This window comes from Athene cunicularia, assembly GCF_003259725.1.
Source record: "Athene cunicularia isolate RWA chromosome 5 unlocalized genomic scaffold, athCun1 chr5_part1, whole genome shotgun sequence".
NCBI lineage: Eukaryota > Metazoa > Chordata > Aves > Strigiformes > Strigidae > Athene > Athene cunicularia.
Genome location: NW_020799101.1, coordinates 36,308,132 through 36,325,759, shown reverse-complemented (window position 1 = coordinate 36,325,759; position 17,628 = coordinate 36,308,132). Strand labels below are relative to the sequence as shown.

At 39.6% G+C, this 17,628-nt stretch overlaps 1 protein-coding gene across 3 annotated transcripts in view; it reads left to right on the top strand.

Annotated features, from left to right (window-relative positions):
* PLEKHH1 (pleckstrin homology, MyTH4 and FERM domain containing H1) overlaps positions 1–17,628 on the top strand; it is a 47,682-nt gene that overhangs the window by 23,469 nt on the left and 6,585 nt on the right. For all 3 annotated transcript variants that reach the window (XM_026849206.1, XM_026849205.1, XM_026849207.1), the window contains exons 11-24: positions 171–281; positions 1,810–1,896; positions 2,873–3,034; positions 3,972–4,052; positions 5,018–5,197; positions 5,329–5,437; positions 6,349–6,461; positions 7,146–7,322; positions 8,142–8,239; positions 10,779–10,956; positions 11,341–11,496; positions 14,118–14,218; positions 16,018–16,159; positions 17,047–17,189. In XM_026849206.1, the coding sequence (XP_026705007.1) occupies positions 171–281; positions 1,810–1,896; positions 2,873–3,034; positions 3,972–4,052; positions 5,018–5,197; positions 5,329–5,437; positions 6,349–6,461; positions 7,146–7,322; positions 8,142–8,239; positions 10,779–10,956; positions 11,341–11,496; positions 14,118–14,218; positions 16,018–16,159; positions 17,047–17,189 (1,838 nt within the window). The remainder of the gene's footprint in view (positions 1–170; positions 282–1,809; positions 1,897–2,872; positions 3,035–3,971; positions 4,053–5,017; positions 5,198–5,328; positions 5,438–6,348; positions 6,462–7,145; positions 7,323–8,141; positions 8,240–10,778; positions 10,957–11,340; positions 11,497–14,117; positions 14,219–16,017; positions 16,160–17,046; positions 17,190–17,628) is intronic.

Sequence of the window (17,628 nt, the reverse complement as noted above, 5' to 3'; positions counted from 1 at the left end):
CTCTGAGTTGGGCAGAGAGCACTGATCTTTGGCTGCTACTTGCATCAGGCAGAGTAAAGCAGAAAATGATGGAGATGTGGCAAGTGTCTGAGCTTGATTTCAGCACTCTTTCATTTGTATTTTGAGAGGTACAAGATAATCTCCTCTCCCATTTGCTCTTTGCCCTCCAGGAACCCATGGAGAAATCAGGTTACTTGCTGAAAATGGGCAGCCAGGTGAAGATGTGGAAGAGACGATGGTTTGTTCTAAGAAACAGACAAATCATGTACTACAAGTCCCCGGTGAGTCACTGGGATACACTTACTGCTCTGTGGAGGAGGCACAGGGGAAGGCTGGCTGCCGGACCAGTTCTGGGTTGATAACACTGACAGAGTGGGCAGCAATGGGCAAGCTTCTCCCAAAATGTCCTGTCAGAGTGCTTTATGGCTGACCCACAGGTTCAACTGTGGGTATCTGTTTAGACAGGGAAGCTCCTTGCAGTGGCAGTTTCCAGGTGATGAAAACACACTGTTGTTCAGTTATGGAAGTTTGACACCTACTGGTTAACTTTGTACAGATGATGAAAAGCAGAAGGCATACCATGACCCAGCTTTGGTCATGTTTAAGGTGAAAATAAAGGAAAAATAAATTACTATGTGAGGAGGGTGCAGATACATACTCATCAGTCAGTATACAGGGCTCTGAGGAAAACTGCGACTTTCAGGGGAAAGGCAGCTGGATTCTTTGATTTTTACCCTCCCACATGGACATGGAACTATTAGAAAATTAGGATGAAACTGAAAATAAGCTTTCATGCAAAATGCTGTCTCACAATGCTCAATAATTGAGGGAGCATGTTTGTGCATTCAGATCCTTCCAAATATTTTTTTATAACTCGTAACAGTTTCAAATAAAGATACATTATTTCAAAAATCCTAGCAGTATCCACTCAAAATTTGTATATACAATAAAATGCATTTATTGTGGGCCTTCGTTAATCTGCTGTACTTAGCTACATTACATAGAATTATATTTAGGATTATCCACCTTCCATACCTTTTCCTCTGGACACAGCAATTTCCTCCACACCTGCATAGTTACACAGTATTTCTGTGTATATATGCATCTTTGCTTACATGTCAGGAATATTGAGAAGATTTATTTTCAACTTTTTTATTTTTTCAGGTATTATATTCTGACAGGACAAAAATACACTTTAGGGCACAATGCATCTTTATTTCTGATACCAGGTTTATCCATCAGAATTCACAAGCATTATACATATATACATAAATACATATTTATATAACTTAATAAATATGCAGAATGTAGACTGTTGGTTGGAAGGGGCTTCTGGAAGACCCTAGTCCAGCTGACACATTGAAGAGGGACTGTCACCAGCTGTAGATCAAAGCACCCATGGCTTTGTCTAGGTAAATCTTGAAAACCCCCAGAGGTGGAAATTCAGCCACTCCCTGGGTACCTGTTTGGTGATGTATTGTCTTCCCAGTGAGAAAGGGTTTGGGTGTTTTTGTTGGTGGTGATTTTTGGTTGTGTTTTTTTTTCCCTTTAATGTCCAACCGGAACTTCATAGGACAGTATTTGTTGCCATTACCCTTGTTATATTGTCTGTCACTACTGAGACTTTTGTTTCGTCATTGCAATGGGATCATGCTGTCTCATATTCAACCTGGCAACCCTCAGCTGTCTTTTCCAGCTCATGAATGCAGACTTGAACCTGCACGTGCATATTATGCTGTACTTAAGTACTCTAAGACCCATCTGAGGTTTTCTTCCTACTGAAAAAGTTCTTTGCTTTTCTTTCCTCAGAGTGACGTTATCCGCAAACCACAAGGGCAGATGGAGCTGAATTCCTCATGCCAAATTGTCAGAGGTGAAGGGTCCCAAACATTCCAGGCAAGTGTTGTTTTTTCATCCTGCAGATAACCACACACTCTGGCTGGGTGAGAGAGTGCTTATTTCGGGCAGAATGGTACTGTATGTCTCAACTGATATGAGCTAACTTTATCTGTCCCCTGTGTTTCCTGGCACAAGCCAGGCAGTTAGTTTAATAAATAATGGGGAAAGAGCTAAATTGTAACCCTGCTTGTTGAAACTGAAAGAAATTCTCCTTTATTTTTGTTTTATACCATAAGCTTTCCTTTTTGCAGTTAGGACTGAGAGCTTGAAATCTGTGGGGAAAAGTGAGTCTTATGACAAAATCAGATAGTACCTAGGATCTTCTCTTTCTGAAAGAATTCTCCCACAAGATCTCTAGCCTGACTTTACATGTCTGGAGGATCTGAAGAATCATTTGAAGCGTTGGATTCTTATTAGAATTCGACTTCTGAAGTATTAGCCCATCACTGGGTTCAGTTTTAAGTCATTATTGTTAGAGGACTTCGTTATAAAGTAGGCATTAAAGTTTCTGTCATACTCTGACTGAAAGGCACACAGCCTGACCTGTGAGCTACCTTCAGCCCTTATGGAACTGCAGTTGCTAAGGCTTAATACTATTAAATTCATACCATCTTTCCTCTCAAAGTCACAGTTGAAAGCAGAATGCAGTACCAAGTGAAGGCAGCAAAAGAACCCATTTAGATAGTCAGCTTTAAAATGAAAAATCAGCAGAAGCACTGAGAAACAAGAAAGGATGAGAGAGGAGACAAAGCCGTAATATCCAACAGAAACAGCTAGAGAGCTCATGAGAATTTGATTCATCTGAGTTTCAGTTTTTCACTTGGGCTTTGAGGGTTAGCACCTTTTTTCTTATCCTGAAAAAAAATCCTTCCTGAACCACCAAAAAAGTCTGTATGGGATAACGAAACTCAGCACCTGAAGAAAAGATTTGTGGGTGTGCAGATTTATACTTCCTCGCTCCACTTCCTTCCAGCTCATGACAGAAAAGAGAAAATACTTCCTGACAGCAGACTCTCCCAACATCCTGGAGGAATGGATTCATGTCCTACAGAGTATCCTGAGAGTGCAAGTGACCAGTCCTGTTGGTGTTCCTCACAGTGATGCTAAACCTACTGTGAAGGGTTGGCTCACCAAGGTAAAATAGTATTTCTTAACTTTATTCAGTTTAGCTCAGTATTGACAGTATACCAGCTTCTTGGTTTGCATGGTAAATGACAGCAAAATTTAGTATTTTAATACTTCCTAGAAGAGAGGGGAAAGAAGGAAAAGTGGCAGTAGATTTCTGTATTTCATAGAGGAACATTTGTATGAATGGTGAGGAATAGGACAAACAAGGCTACTTGTTCTAATAGTAAGTAATAACAAATATCCAATGTACACTTTTCAACAGAGTTCACAGCATGTCATTGTAAGAAAAAAACAAAACACAGCAGCAAATGCTGTTAAATGTCACATTTAATTGATCTTAACTTGGTGATACAGGGAAGTTTCAAAGAAATGGCTTGCATGGTTCTAGGTTAGCATTTATTTCCATCATGATAGATTGCATGCGCATTAATACAAAGTACAGTGGCTGAAAATTCTTAGGCTTTATGCCATTTCCATACTATGCCATTTCCACTTTGCATGGCAAGTTACTATTAATTTTTTAATATAATTCTGGTCAGCATCTAAAGATAGCTAAAGACAACCTGCATCTGAAGCTTGTTCATATGCAGTAGGAAACAGCTCCCTAGACTATATGTTGACTAGTCTTTTCCTGATGAGATGAAATTATTTGTTCTTATAATCTTTAAAAGGCTATTCTTAATATTGTATTTCAGGATACAGAAATGGGTTGTCATGAAAGTACGAAATACTTCACAAAATCTTAGATCCATTTCCATAAGCACCTATGTCCCATCTCCTTAGGTGGGATGTACTTACCTGCTTTTGGAAGTGGTGCCCTGTATGTTTTGAGAGGAGCTCATATCAGCATAGAGCATAAAGCAAAAGTCTTTAAGGGACAGTTGAATGGAAAGTTGAAATCCTAGAAAATTGTTCCAGCAACATTGTCTTTGTACTCCTTACAGGTCAAGCACGGTCATTCTAAGCTGGTCTGGTGTGCACTAATTGGAAAAACTTTCTACTACTATCGAAATCATGAAGATAAGGTAATGCCTTTTTCTGGTTTGTTCCTGAACCCTCTTTTCCCATTTCTTATTAAGCTTTCTTTCCTTTTACTGCTTCTGTCTCATGCTTCAGACTTTTGCTTGGTTGTACTTCAACTCTTCTAACAGCATCTGCTCCACAAAGAGAATCAATATTTTCACTTTTTTTTTAAGCTAAAACAATAAAAAACATAAAGCAAGTGACTGCTCTTTCTCAGATTACTGTATATCTTGTTTCTCGCTTTCTCCATTTGGTTTTGTGAAGCCTTTAGGGCAGACACTTATACAGCATCTGATATATTCTGCCTACTGTCATGAAAATAAGTAGCAACAACAATATGGGAAGCATGAGGTCATTTAAGCAGTATAATGTGCTTCCATCTCTGGAATCTTGGCCCGACATTACTTTGACTTGGTGATGTTGCAACCCAAGTTTTAGAATATCAGGGAATACTGTGTCTTGTACTTGGGATTGACCTCCAGCGTTAGCACAGCCACTATTTGTCTAACCTACCTATTTAAGTAATTTTAAAAGTCCTTACTTTCCAGTAGTAAGCAGAAAGCCTGACCAGGATCAGAAAACAGTGGCTCAATATCCTGAGCAACTGACCATCAGAAAACACATCCTGCCTTGCAGAACCAATGATGTAAACACAACTGACAAGTGTAACGGGAAGAAAACAGTACCTTATGGGGAAGACTATCTTTTTATTTGCATGTTTTCATTCTGACATGTAAGTGCCTTCCCAAGAAAAATAATAAAAGTAGTAACAGTTTGTAGGTACTTGAGTTGATGATTCTATAGAAATACAAGATTGTATAATTACATTAGTTATAAACTGAATTATAGTTTATTCCTTACATTTTACAGAATTGTTAACATTTTGACCTGGGTTTCCTTTCCCAGTTTTCCCTGTTCATAGTGGGAGATTAGCTACACTTGCCTAACTTGCTTCTCCTCATTACAGTGTCCCCTAGGGCATCTGCCTTTGCGAGAATCCAAAGTGGAAGAAGTAGACCGTTCCTGTGACTCTGATGAAGATTATGAAGCCACTGGTGGAGGACTTCTCTCATCCCACTGTACATTGGTGATTCACCCACAGGACCAGAGTCCCACGTACTTACTCATTCGCACCAAACAGGAGAAGGTATAAAAGGCAGGCTTCTTGGAGAGCAAGAATCTTTTTGGTATCAGTGAACAAATGGGGCATACAGACTGAACCTGTTTGTAGAAAACATGGTCAGAATTGACCCATAGTGTTCTCATCCTTGTGCCTAGAATACCTGGCTGTACCATCTGACTGTAGCAGCTGGTAGCAGTAATGCCACAGTGGGCACATCATATGAACAACTCATTGGAAAACTATTGGATGCTGAGGGAGACCCTAGTAAGTAGAAACCATAACTCTTTTTCCATGGTAGCAAAGCATAAAGAAGGGTAGCTTCAATTCCTTTTTAATGGAACCAAAGGTGAGGGAAGGGATTCTCAGTAGAACAGCATATGATACAGTGTTCTTCTCCCCTAGTTCCACAGTAACATCTCCAGAGAGAATACAGGTATTGCAGTGAAACTAGACAAGTCCATCACATTGTCACATCATTTATTGAAGCATCTGAAATGTCTGTAACATTAATTCAAATTAAAATAAAGGAGCTCTAATTTTGCTTGTTACTGTTGGTCATGATTTTCCTTTCCTGGGAATCTTGACCATACAGATGCATGCTCTCTCCTCTAAATACATCACACACCCTTGCCTTCATCTGTTCCTCTGCGCATATAAGCCCTCACACATACATCCATGCTTGTCTGTTCCTCATCTCTGATACTTGCTCATTCATGCATATTTATATGCCATGTTCTCAAATGTGTATTAACGTATGCTTGTACTTAATACTTGTTTCCTGAACACTTACATGTTCTTAGACCTATATGTGAACCTTGCTTACTGTTGAATAGTGACTTCCACTAACAAAGACCTCCATTGCAGGCAGCTGCCCTGACAGAGTTTGTGTCTCTTGTTTGAAAACACAGCTGAGCAGTTTCTCACCAGAATCTGGCTGCTGAGAAGCTCTGACATAGCAGGATTGAGGATGGCAGTATTTCTTAATGCTGATGGTTAATGCTGCTTGTGGCAGGCTTTGCTGAATTCAATGAAGTGGCACCAAAGATAAACATGGCCTAGCACAGTGCTGCTTCCCGGGGTGCTTTGCCATTTCAGCAAGGCTCATTTTCAGTGTGGACACTGTTACGTGTCTTCTGTTTCTGACACTGCATGTTTTTGACCATCTGCTACCTCAGATTCTCCTCTGTGGAAACATCCTATGTTGTGCTATAGTAAAGATGGGCTGCTCACATCCCTCACCACTCTGCCATCAGAGGCTCTACAGACTGAAGCTCTGAAACTTTTTAAGGTATTTAAAGGGACACTGCATCATTTTCAGTTACTTTGCTCTGTTGTCGGGGCAACAACATAGTCTGGTCATGTTGTTTGTCACATTTACTGTTGCTATTGGTTTCTTTAGACAGGCCTGCTGGGTCATTCAGTTACAGTAGGACAGTTGGATATTAGGTGTCATTCATTCTCTATAAGTTTTAACTTTTCCTTGCAGGAAATCTGGGTTTAGCAGCAATGTCCCCCATAGGTTTTACACTTTAAAGTTAGCCTTATCTTCTTCTTTCCTCTCCAATAGTTATAATGAATGAAACAAAAATAATTTACTGGCACACTCAATTGTGTCAGTAAGACCAGTGGTGCAGCCACTGGAGATTTGGTTCTTGCACTCTGCAAGACCAGCAGTAAGGCTGGACAGTCTTAGCGAGGTAAAGCAGAGGCGTGGAAGACAGAAAGCACATTTTGCCCTTGATTCTCTTGCTGACTTGTGAGCCTCTAGGGCTGGTGGAGGTTGAGTGAATTTTCTAGGTGCCACAGCTAAAGAGGGAGAGATGAGAATTAAGTATTTATTCTCCTCCCTTCTATCAAGGTTATTTAGAAGAATACATTAATTGTTTGTAACACTTCTGGGGAACCTGGTCTGGAAAGTGCCTGAGAAGAGTCACTGTATTCACGGTACTAACTAACTTGCACACTTTTACAGTCCTGTCAGCTGTTCATCAATGTCCCTGTGGAGGCACCCTCTATTGATTACCACGTGTCCCTTGCCCAGACAGCACTGCAGGTTTGCTTGACACATACAGAGCTGCAGAATGAAATTTACTGTCAGCTTGTTAAACAGACCAGCTGCCGACAACCCCAGAACCACTCAGTCATTCAGGTCAGTTCCTCTTTTGTCACTTCCACTCCACAACTACTTTCTACTTAGTTCCATGTTTTTAATAATTAGCAATGGGACTGGTTCTCATAAAATTGTGCAAATACTAAAAGTGCGCTGGGAGAAAGAATCTCGGCACTGATGTGCCATGGAAAACACTGAGAATGTAACTACTTGCAAAATAAATTCTAGTTTGAATTTAACCATTTACAAGTTGCAAATGGTCTATTCAGACCATATTCAGAATCAAAATTCATAGCTCGTGTTGGCTAGTTATAATTGTCACAAGGTATTGTTTTCCATTTTAGTTAACTGCATGAAAATATGAATATTACTATTAAGCATGAAATCTGATTTTTGCACTATAATTATTGGGTGAATCAATTGAAAAAGTTAACAGCATGAATGTGCATACTTGATTGTAATATTCCCAGCTCAAATGAGAAAATTAAATCTGGTTGAAGAATAATGGGTCTAATTTGAAACAAAATTCACTGGTGTATTCTTTGTTATGATTTGCAGTTATGAATAGGGAAAAAAGTATTAGTTTAAGTCTTAATCGTTCACTCGGTTCTGGTTACACTAGTCAAAATTTTCAAAAGTGGCCAGTCATTTAGAACACCTCCAGAGTCCAGGTTGAGATACGGAAGAGCGGTCTGTCCTCTGACCATCACTTCCCTTTGAAGCATCTTGAACTATGTGCCTAAAAATGGTCACTGCCAGAAGCACTAGTCACCATCCAACATTTTGGTTTCAGTATTCTGTGAAAGACAACAGGCAAGAAGTACAGAACAAGAATGATGTCTGGTTTTATGTTCACAGTGCTGGCAACTCCTGGCTTTGTGTGCTCCTCTATTCCTGCCTCAACATCACTTCCTCTGGTACATCAAACAGCACTTGCAGCGACATGCAGACCCCAGGTAAAGACTGCAACAGCATTTTCTTCTGCTAAGCTGGTGACCTTTTGCATCTACTACAGGTAAAGATGGAAGCAATTTTGTAACTCATACCTCCAAAAATAAGTTGAGGGAGGGGACAAAAGAGACTCAGAGGTATCAAGCTGTCCCCCTTCAGTCATTCACATTAATTTGTTAAACATATTAATAAGCCAGTTGACAAAAATGAGTGAACTGTACTGGCGAAATTGCAGATATAACTGGAGCTACATAGGGAGAGTTTTGCTGATTCAGCTACTTTCTTCTATTGATAGAAAGACCAAAGTAATGATTTAGAATGAATTATTAGAATTTTAGGTGATTACATTCTGCTGTCAGGTTAGCAGGGATACTGACAGAACAAAAGTGAGGCAATGAACGTCTCGGGGAACCATAAAAAATTAGGAAAAACAAACCAGGAGTATCTGCTAGTACTGTTTTCAGTTACTTCTGTGGTGTATAACACTTTCCCCTATAAGAAAACAGTGCAAGATATACTGTAACAGCAATAAGTTCTTCAGTGTTCATGCTGTGTTCTTTGTTTCCATGGTGATATGGTCTTCAGCATATCTCACTGTGTCCTTCCGAAGAAGGTCACAGCTAGAGATGTCTAGTTGTCTTTTACAACAATACACTGTTGCTAAGACCTAGGTAAAAGCATGGTTTCATTTCAAACAATTATTTGTATTCAAATGCTCAGCCTAACTCTGCCTTGGAACTCAAGCTAAAAGTCTCCTGGTATTGCAAAGGAGATCTGTGTACTCCTATCAGATTTTTTATTTTATTTTCTTATATGCTGCCTCACATTTGATATTTCTTCTCAGAAGCAAAAATACAGATATTGGGTACTCCTTCATGTTCAGGCTCTCTCCAATGGCTAAGGCAACATGTTGGGGATCTTCTGGCTAGTACTAGAAACCATCTCTTCAAACTTCAAACTTACCAGTTCCCAGGCTGGCTCATTCAACTCAGTAGCAGAGCTGCTTTATTGTTAGGAACTACTGAATTCCATACAGATATGCTGGGCTCTGTGAAACTGCTTTAATGCATCAGTTTCAAGCATTACTGTGCTGATGGCCTGCCAGGTTCTTAGCCCAAAAATGCATTTATCAACAAATAAACTTAAAGCAGAAGCAAAGAGGAAATGTATTTATACAATTCAGCTATGAAATAATTATTAGGGCTAGAAAAAAAAACAGAAATTACAGCAGAGTGTGTTTATATTTGTAGTTTAGATTAAATTTAGAGCAGTGGCTTAATGGAATTTAGCTTAGCTCCTTCTGCCTAGCTTTAGGATTACTTACGTCTCTTTAGATGATATGGCTGGTTCTTGACCAGTTATGCTTTTCCTGTTTCATACTGCAAACAAGAGACTAGAATGTTTATGCTGCATAATGCCTATGGTCTAGATTTACACTAGATCTTCATTCTAGGTATTGTTTTTCACTAAAGGTGATAGTAGAGTATATATCCAATTGCTAAGAGAGGGAGAAAAGTGGAATATAGTTTTAGATTAGACAGGCAGGGCTCAGGAGCATTTGGAAGCCAGACACAACATCATCTAACTGAAGCAAAATTCTCCATCTGAAGTGTTCACATGCATTACTGGGGAGGTGAGCAATATATTGCTACAGTGAAAAGCCAGAGCTCCTGACTTCCATGTTGCTTGCAGGGATTTAATTGGACATTTAATCATGTACTCAGCTCTTGAAGGCATCTTGAATGGAATTAGTTTCCCCTGCAAAGTGATATCACAGTTATAAATTCATATAAATCCTTCAGTTTTGGAATTTATGCAGTATATACATTCTTAATATTTTTGCAAAAGGTATGATTGACTGTTCCTGCCTCACTCTAGGGACACGTATCCTTTTGGTGCTATTCAGTGGAGCACTCTCTTCAGTAGACAGTAAACTAATCATATGAGTAACTATCCCCATGCTGTATTGAACTATCAGTAAATCTGAGCCTGCTTTGAATCTCTGTCACGTCTCTTGTTCAGTACATAGGGTTAATAGAATCATCTAGGTTAGAAATACATGGACACTTGTAGTTTGTATAATGATGTGAATTGATAAACACAACTTATAAAATCCTGTAAGTGAGACTAATGCATTACAACTTATTATTAATACCTCTCAGGACTTGACATGATAGTAACTAAATTCCACTGGCGTGACAGGGAGTTTAAGGGTGAACTGGTCTTGGTTTTAATGGATACTGTGATGGAAACAGGGTACAGGAGAGGATATTCCTATACTATGTCTAGTCCATCTAGGAGCAGGGAATGCTTTTGCACTTTCCAGAGAGTCCATTGTCTACCTTAATTTTACACAGCCTTAGAGCAGAGGTTTGTGGCGTAGCTTTTCACTTGAGCTGTTAGTCTGCTGAGATTAACTAGGATATTTGCACAGAGATGTATCTTTTCTTGAGCAAAAACCTGAGGGAGGAATCCTTTGTCATGTCATGGGAAATAGAAGAGGACATGGCATTTAAAGCATGTTTGTGGTTTATCTTTGCCTAGGAGTGAGATAGGCAAGTATGCCATCTACTGCCAGAGATCAGTAGACCGCACTGTGCAGACTGGTGAGCGGGAAGCCAAGCCCTCCCGGATGGAGATTGTGTCCATCCTGCTGAGAAATCCCTACCACCACTCACTCCCCTTCAGCATCCCAGTGCACTTCATGAATGGAACCTACCAGGTGAGCCACCACAGCTGCTTTTCTTCTGGGCACCATAACCTGCCTCCTTCATGCAGGTGGGTGGCATCATGGTGTTTATACATATCAGATGTTGGGTGATAGACACTATTTCTCTGCCTTGCCTTTTTAGTCATTTTTCCTCAGAAAATAAAAGTAATCCAGCCACAGCCCTATAGGCCTTAAGAAGAAAAGGGAGAGATGTTGTTAAGTGTATCAGTACAAGAAAGAATGCAGTGTGAAGGAAGACAATGTGCAAGTGCTGTCACTGGCAGCAGCAGTCAATCATGAGACATTAATGTGTAGGAAACTGAGCTTCATTAGTTGGGATACCCATCAATGTCATGTATCTTGAAAGTGATCGTCAGTTAACTTCTTTCATTGCAGGTTGTAGGTTTTGATGGTTCCTCAACAGTTGATGAATTCATCCAGCGACTGAACCAGGAGACAGGAATGAGGAAACCATCCCACATGGGATTTTCTCTGTTCACAGATGATCCTTCTGGCAGGAATTTGGAACACTGTCTACAGGGCAACATGAAGGTATCTGCTATGTACAGCATACATCTTTGAAGAGCTGCTATTAATTTTTTTTTAATGCAGCAAGATCAAATACGCTTGAGTATTGTCTATATGGATTAGTATTCAGAGATGAGATATTAATTCCTGCACTTGGGTCACGACAACCCCAAACAACCCTATAGGCCTGGGGAATAGTGGCTGGAAAATTTCCTGGTGGAAAAGAACCTGGTGTGTTGGTGAACAGCAGGCTGAGTATGAGCCAGCAGTGCACCCAGGTGGCCAAGAAGGCCAATGTCATCCTGGCTTGTATCAGACATGGTGTGGCCAGTGGCACTAGGGGAGTGATCGTCCCCCTGCACTCAGCACTGGTGAGGCCGCTCCTCGAATACCGTGTTCAGTTTTGGGTCCCTCAGTACAAGAAAGACACTGAGGTGCTGGAGCGTGTCCAGAGAAGGACAACAAAGCTGGTGAAGGGTCTAGAGCACAAGTCTTATGAGGAGCGGCTGAGGGAACTGGGGTTGTTTAGCTTGGAGAAAAGGAGGCTGAGGGGAGACCTTACTGCTTTCAGGGGGGTCTTGGTCTCTTCTCCCAAGTAACAAGTGATAGGATGAGAAGAAATGGCCTCAAGTTGCCCCAGGGGAGGTTTAGATTGAGTATTAGGAAAAATTTCTTCACTGAAAGGGTTGTCAAGCATTGGAACAGGCTGCCCAGGGAAGTGGTTGAGTCACCATCCCTGGAGGCATTTAGAAGACGTGTAGATGTGGTGTGTAGGAAAATGGTTTAGTGGTGGACTTGGCAGTGTTAGAGTAACAGTTGGACTTGATTATTTTAAAGGTCTTTTCCAACCTAAATGAATCTGTTTCTATAATTAGCTCAGTCTAGTCTGAGATACTAGTCAAGACAAAGCACGTACTGTTTTAATAGGTGATAAATTGGTTAATTTTTTAAAAGTCTGTAACTTAGATTTTAGCACATATTAAAGTTTAATTTGACTATAAAATTAAAACATGACTGAGCTAGCTAGCATGATCAGCTATCACAACTAACATCAAATGTGACACTCCTAATTGAGACAAATTTATGTTAGGCTGTGAGTCGCTTGGCATGTCTATATTAATCCCATGTATTGCATTATGAAATATCTCCTTGCTATCTCTAGATAACTCAGGCTTTCATTGTTGATGAGTGCACTTAGGGGAGAAAGCTCTACTGAGTATGCCTTCACTTTAAAAGAGAGAGGAATGCCTCAGATCAAGGGAAAAGGAAAGCAGATAAAGTATTAACATCTGTGTCTTTCATACAGAGATCTTTATCTATGCTGCAGCTGGATGACTGCCATAAGTGAGCAGGCTAGTGGCCATGAATGAGACACATCAGATTTTGGTACTGATTTGGGGGAATAATTTGTCATACAGCATTGATAGAGGAATAGTGGTAGTGGCAACTTTGAAGAGGCCCTGATACCTGTAAGGAGCATGAACATTCAGTTTTACAGTGTAAAATTTCACATTGGGCAATGGAGAGAGAAGATACAAAAAAAATCTGATGATTTGAAGAGGAATCTACCACAGACAGTGCCAAGTTATATACTTTGCTTTCATGGTCTGATATAGATCAGATAATCTTAAGCTTTGTTGGTAATTGAACCACCATTTGGAGAGATGAGAAACTGGAGTAAATGAAGGAGCTTGAGACAATCAAAGGCATCACTTTTACTGGTTATTAACTGGTTATTATTTACTTGCCAAGGCAACCTCAGTAGCTTCATAAGAGGATTAGGATATCTGATTATGTACTTCATGTGGCTTCATATGTTCACATTCCTTTTATTGAGATGGTATCAAAAGAGAAGTAGGGGCCTTTGTTAGATCACTTGTAAAACAACTGGAATAACCAAGAGGAGCTGAATAGAAGCAAAGGAATTAAGCATGCTATTACTAAAAATATGTCTGAGTTACAAAGTTGGAATCTAGGACCAAATGTTCCTAAAGTTTGGACATTGCCATTCCAAGGGTTTGGTTTAGCCATGCATGTAGACAGCTGCTATTCAAAGGATACGTTAGTGCTTTAGTTAGGCTCAGGAGGGCACTTTAGAAGCAAACCTACCAATTGTTCCTATTAACCAGGCTTTGATTCACATTAAGGAGCAACCTTAGAAAGTGTGAAACGGGTTTTTTTGGTTTATTTTTTATATGAAACATGAGCTGGAAGATGTCATCCAACATAGTAGTGGGCTTTCAGGCTATTTGATCAGATGAAAGCTAGTTGAAAAGAAAACCCTTTGTAACTCCTGTAGTGTGGGCATAGATCTTAGGAATGGGTGTTCCACTGCAGATCTGCTCCTCTGGGGTTTTGCTACTTGCTAACATAGACGTAGCCACAGAGTTGCTACCAGACCAGAATTCATTTACACGTGTTCCCCTGCAGATCAGAGCTAGAGGTTTCAGTTGAAATGTTTTAATTTTTACATGCTGTGTAATAGAAAACAGAATTGTTTTATCACTTTTACCTGTGTTTGTCCTGATTCAGACTATTTCTTTATCTCTGTGTTCCACAACACTTTTTTCACTTACTTTCCCTTCAAGTCTTGACTATACATTTCACCTCAGTTTCTCTTCTCTCCTCATGATATTGTTTTAAAGATCTGTGATGTCATTTCCAAATGGGAACAAGCCTTGAAAGAATTGCATCCTGGGAAATACGAAGGTGGCACAAGAATTGTGAAGTTGACCTATAAGAACAGGTATTGTGCTTTGTTGTTGGCGTCACTACTGCTGTTAATGAAACATTTCTAGACTGCATATATCTCTGTAGATGTCCAGTAATTTATATTACTGTTAGTGCCAAAACTATTTTAGCTAAGATGCGTTCAAATCCTACATGAGATGTGATGACTTTTGTGTGTGGTACATGTATAAAAGAGGGTATATGGCCTAGAGGTAAAATGCAAAATACTTTACAACAGGAAAGTAGACTTAAAATGAGTTATGAACTAGCTGTAGCACAATAAGACATACTTGGCACAATTTCATTTGCCTAGATCCTAAAACATAATTAAATAATGTGTGTTAGGTGAGAGGAAGAGAGACCTGGGGGAAAAATCACCAGTGAAAATTAATATGCTGAAACTTGCAATTAAGTGAAGAATCACAAAGATAAAAAAGATACAAGAACAATGTTCTAAATTGCATGAGCTGTAGAAGAGACGTGTAGTAGCAGTGCCCAGACTTTTTATAAAGAAATGTTAAAAGTTAGGTGATGAGAGATGGTAGAGAGGGGAAGTGCGAGACAAAGATCTAAACCAAAAACTGGAAGAAGTTTATAGGATACAATATAATACAGACAGGAATTCTGAATTGCAGTGAATGGAGAGCTGTGTATGGGAATGAGGAACAGCTTTCTGCATGTGAATTCCCTTTACAGGTGAAAAAAAGGCCACCCCAAAAACCAAAAAGACAAAGTTCTGTATTGAAAGTATGAAGATTTTGTTGACTGTAATGGTGGAAACAAATTTCTGTCAACTTTTTAGTTGGTATAATGGAGGTAGAAGCAAGAGTTACTGCTTTTGACCCAGAAGGCAGTATTTGTTTCAGGAGTGAAACTTTGCAGCATTATTTTGTTGGACTGGAATGTGCCTAGACTGGACAGCAAGGATGTTTTGATAAGGTCTTTCCAAGGTTGGGTTCTTCTAACACCAAGGACTCTGATAAGATGTGTGAGGTCAGTATGGTCCTAATGGTGGTGTTAATCTTAAAGTGACATCAAAATAAACAAACTGGCCCACTGGAATGAGTATCTTGTGTGGTATTGTGGAATATATAGTCATAAATGCAGCTTTAAATTAATATTTTAATTAGATGGTGTGAGCTGTCAATAGGTATGCATGAGGAATGGTTCTGGGAAGTCTTCCCCAAGTTGGTGTCTTCAACCCCCATTAGCCATATTGCTATACCAGGTCAAAGTGAGAGGAATAAAAAATAGTGAGAATCTTCGATTTACAAGAATGCTTCTCCAATTTTTGAAATAAAGCCTGCTAATTTGGTCTCTTATTTCCTGCTGAAGCAAACTGAAGACCTTTTTAATAACCATATCAGTCTAAGTGGTCAAAGCAAAGCTGGCAAAAATAACAAGTCTGCAGGGTTGCCTTGTAGAAGCTTATACATGTGAGGCAGAGGTAGTTCTCTATTCTGTGGTAAGCAGAGAAGGCCGTATCTTAAATTTTGCTTGTCTGAGCTTGATGGGGATGGATGGACACTGATTTACTTGTGTTTAATAAGGCTTCACTGTCTTGAAGTGCTTGGCTTACAGTATTCAAATGGCTTCCAAAGCTAGAAAATATTTTTTAAGCCTTCTTGCTCAAATCTTGTTCATAAGGGAAGCATTGCAGTTTCCAAATCTCTGTCCAGTACCCCGACAATACACAAAGTTCACTTTGGAGAAGGAGGGGGAAAAAAACCCCACAACCTACTTCTATTTTTTTACTCACCTTGATTAAAGTTCCTCCCTCTGCTTTTTACCTTCACAATCCTCTCTGTGTTTTAGGCTATATTTTCGGAGCCAGGCCAAAGGTGAGACAGACCGTGAGCGGTTGCTACTGGCCTTCCAAGTCAGCAATGAAATAACCAATGGAAGATTTCCTGTTAATAAGGAATTAGCTCTGGAAATGGCGGCTCTGATGGCTCAGGTGAGTATGGCTATGGGCTGAAATCCTCCCTTTTGTCCTCCAGGAATGTCAGCTGTACACTGAGTATCTTTGACTAAGTAGCTATCTTTTAATCAAAGGTGGTTTTTCTTACCAGACATACAGTCCAAGATATACCATGACAAACACATTATACCAGCATATATACGTTGTTGAAACACCTTTGGCTGTAGGGAAATTTGCTATAGGAGTGCCTCTCCTTTCTTCTGAAGAAAAATATTAGAAAAAACAGGTTGGACTATCCCCAGAACAGCTCCAATGAGTGCCTTAGTAGAGATATGGAAATAGTATCACTACTAGAATTCCATTAACAGTAAAAACTTTCCCTGTTGCACTGCCAATAGCCTCTTACTGAAGAAGCGATCTTATAGGATCCTCCATTAGATCTCCAAGCTCGCATTTATCATTTTACCACGTAAAACACACACTAGGGGTTGTGGGCATGGTACATAGGACAATAGTTTCTTGCTGACTGATTATTGCATTTGTTAAAACAATGCAAACTGAGATGAAGAAGCTGGGAACATTGTCCAAACTATTTACAAATGTGCTGTTTTCATTGGCCAATTCAAAATAAACCCCAAAAGCTTGGCAGTTATACAGAAGTGTCTCCCCACAACAAGTAGCTGGGTGAGATCTTGTTTTATTTTCTTACATCAGTAAAGAATTCCTTGAGCAGTTGTGTCCTCAGTAGTTGCTCTGTTGTATACGTTTACTATGGTAAATGCTGTAGACACAATTCCCCAGCCTAATGGTATCTTTTTGCATGACTAATAAACACAGTAGTTACTGGTATGCAAATTCATGGATGTTCTACTGCATTAAAGTTCCATAGTTCTGTTGCACTATAAACTATAGTGTTGTCTTAGGTGGAATATGGGGATTTGGATCGACCAGGATCTTCAAGTCCTGGGGGAACATCACAGTCGAAAATGCAGCATCTTCTCCATCAGGTCTTAGATAAATTCTACCCCAAACGCTACAAGCAAAACATTACTCCTGAACAGCTCAGGTAAATTGTTGGTTCTTCTACACTTTGCACTGAAAACAAATTTTACTTGCAAAATTCTGTCTTTAAGAACTTTCAAGGAGCCCTGTCAAGATAATTTAATGTAGAAACTTAAACAAATCATGAGTGTCAGGAAAAGGTTCCTTTAAAAGAAAATAGCTTACTGCTATTTTCTAATATAAAAAGAGCCAAATCACCAACTAATTTTCCCATAGACAAAAAGTTGAAGCCTTTCACTTCACAATTAGCCATCTCTTATTATAAGAAAATCTAACCTAAGCCTAAAATGATTTTTTTTTTTTTTCTGAATTTTTCTCTTACCCTTCCCCCAAGTGTCAATTGGATCCAGATGCCTAACATTTGCAACAAGCCATAAAGCCAGCACATATGGGCTGCTTCGGGCCATGTAGTAATTCTGGTAGGACATATTTTGGCAGGGTTT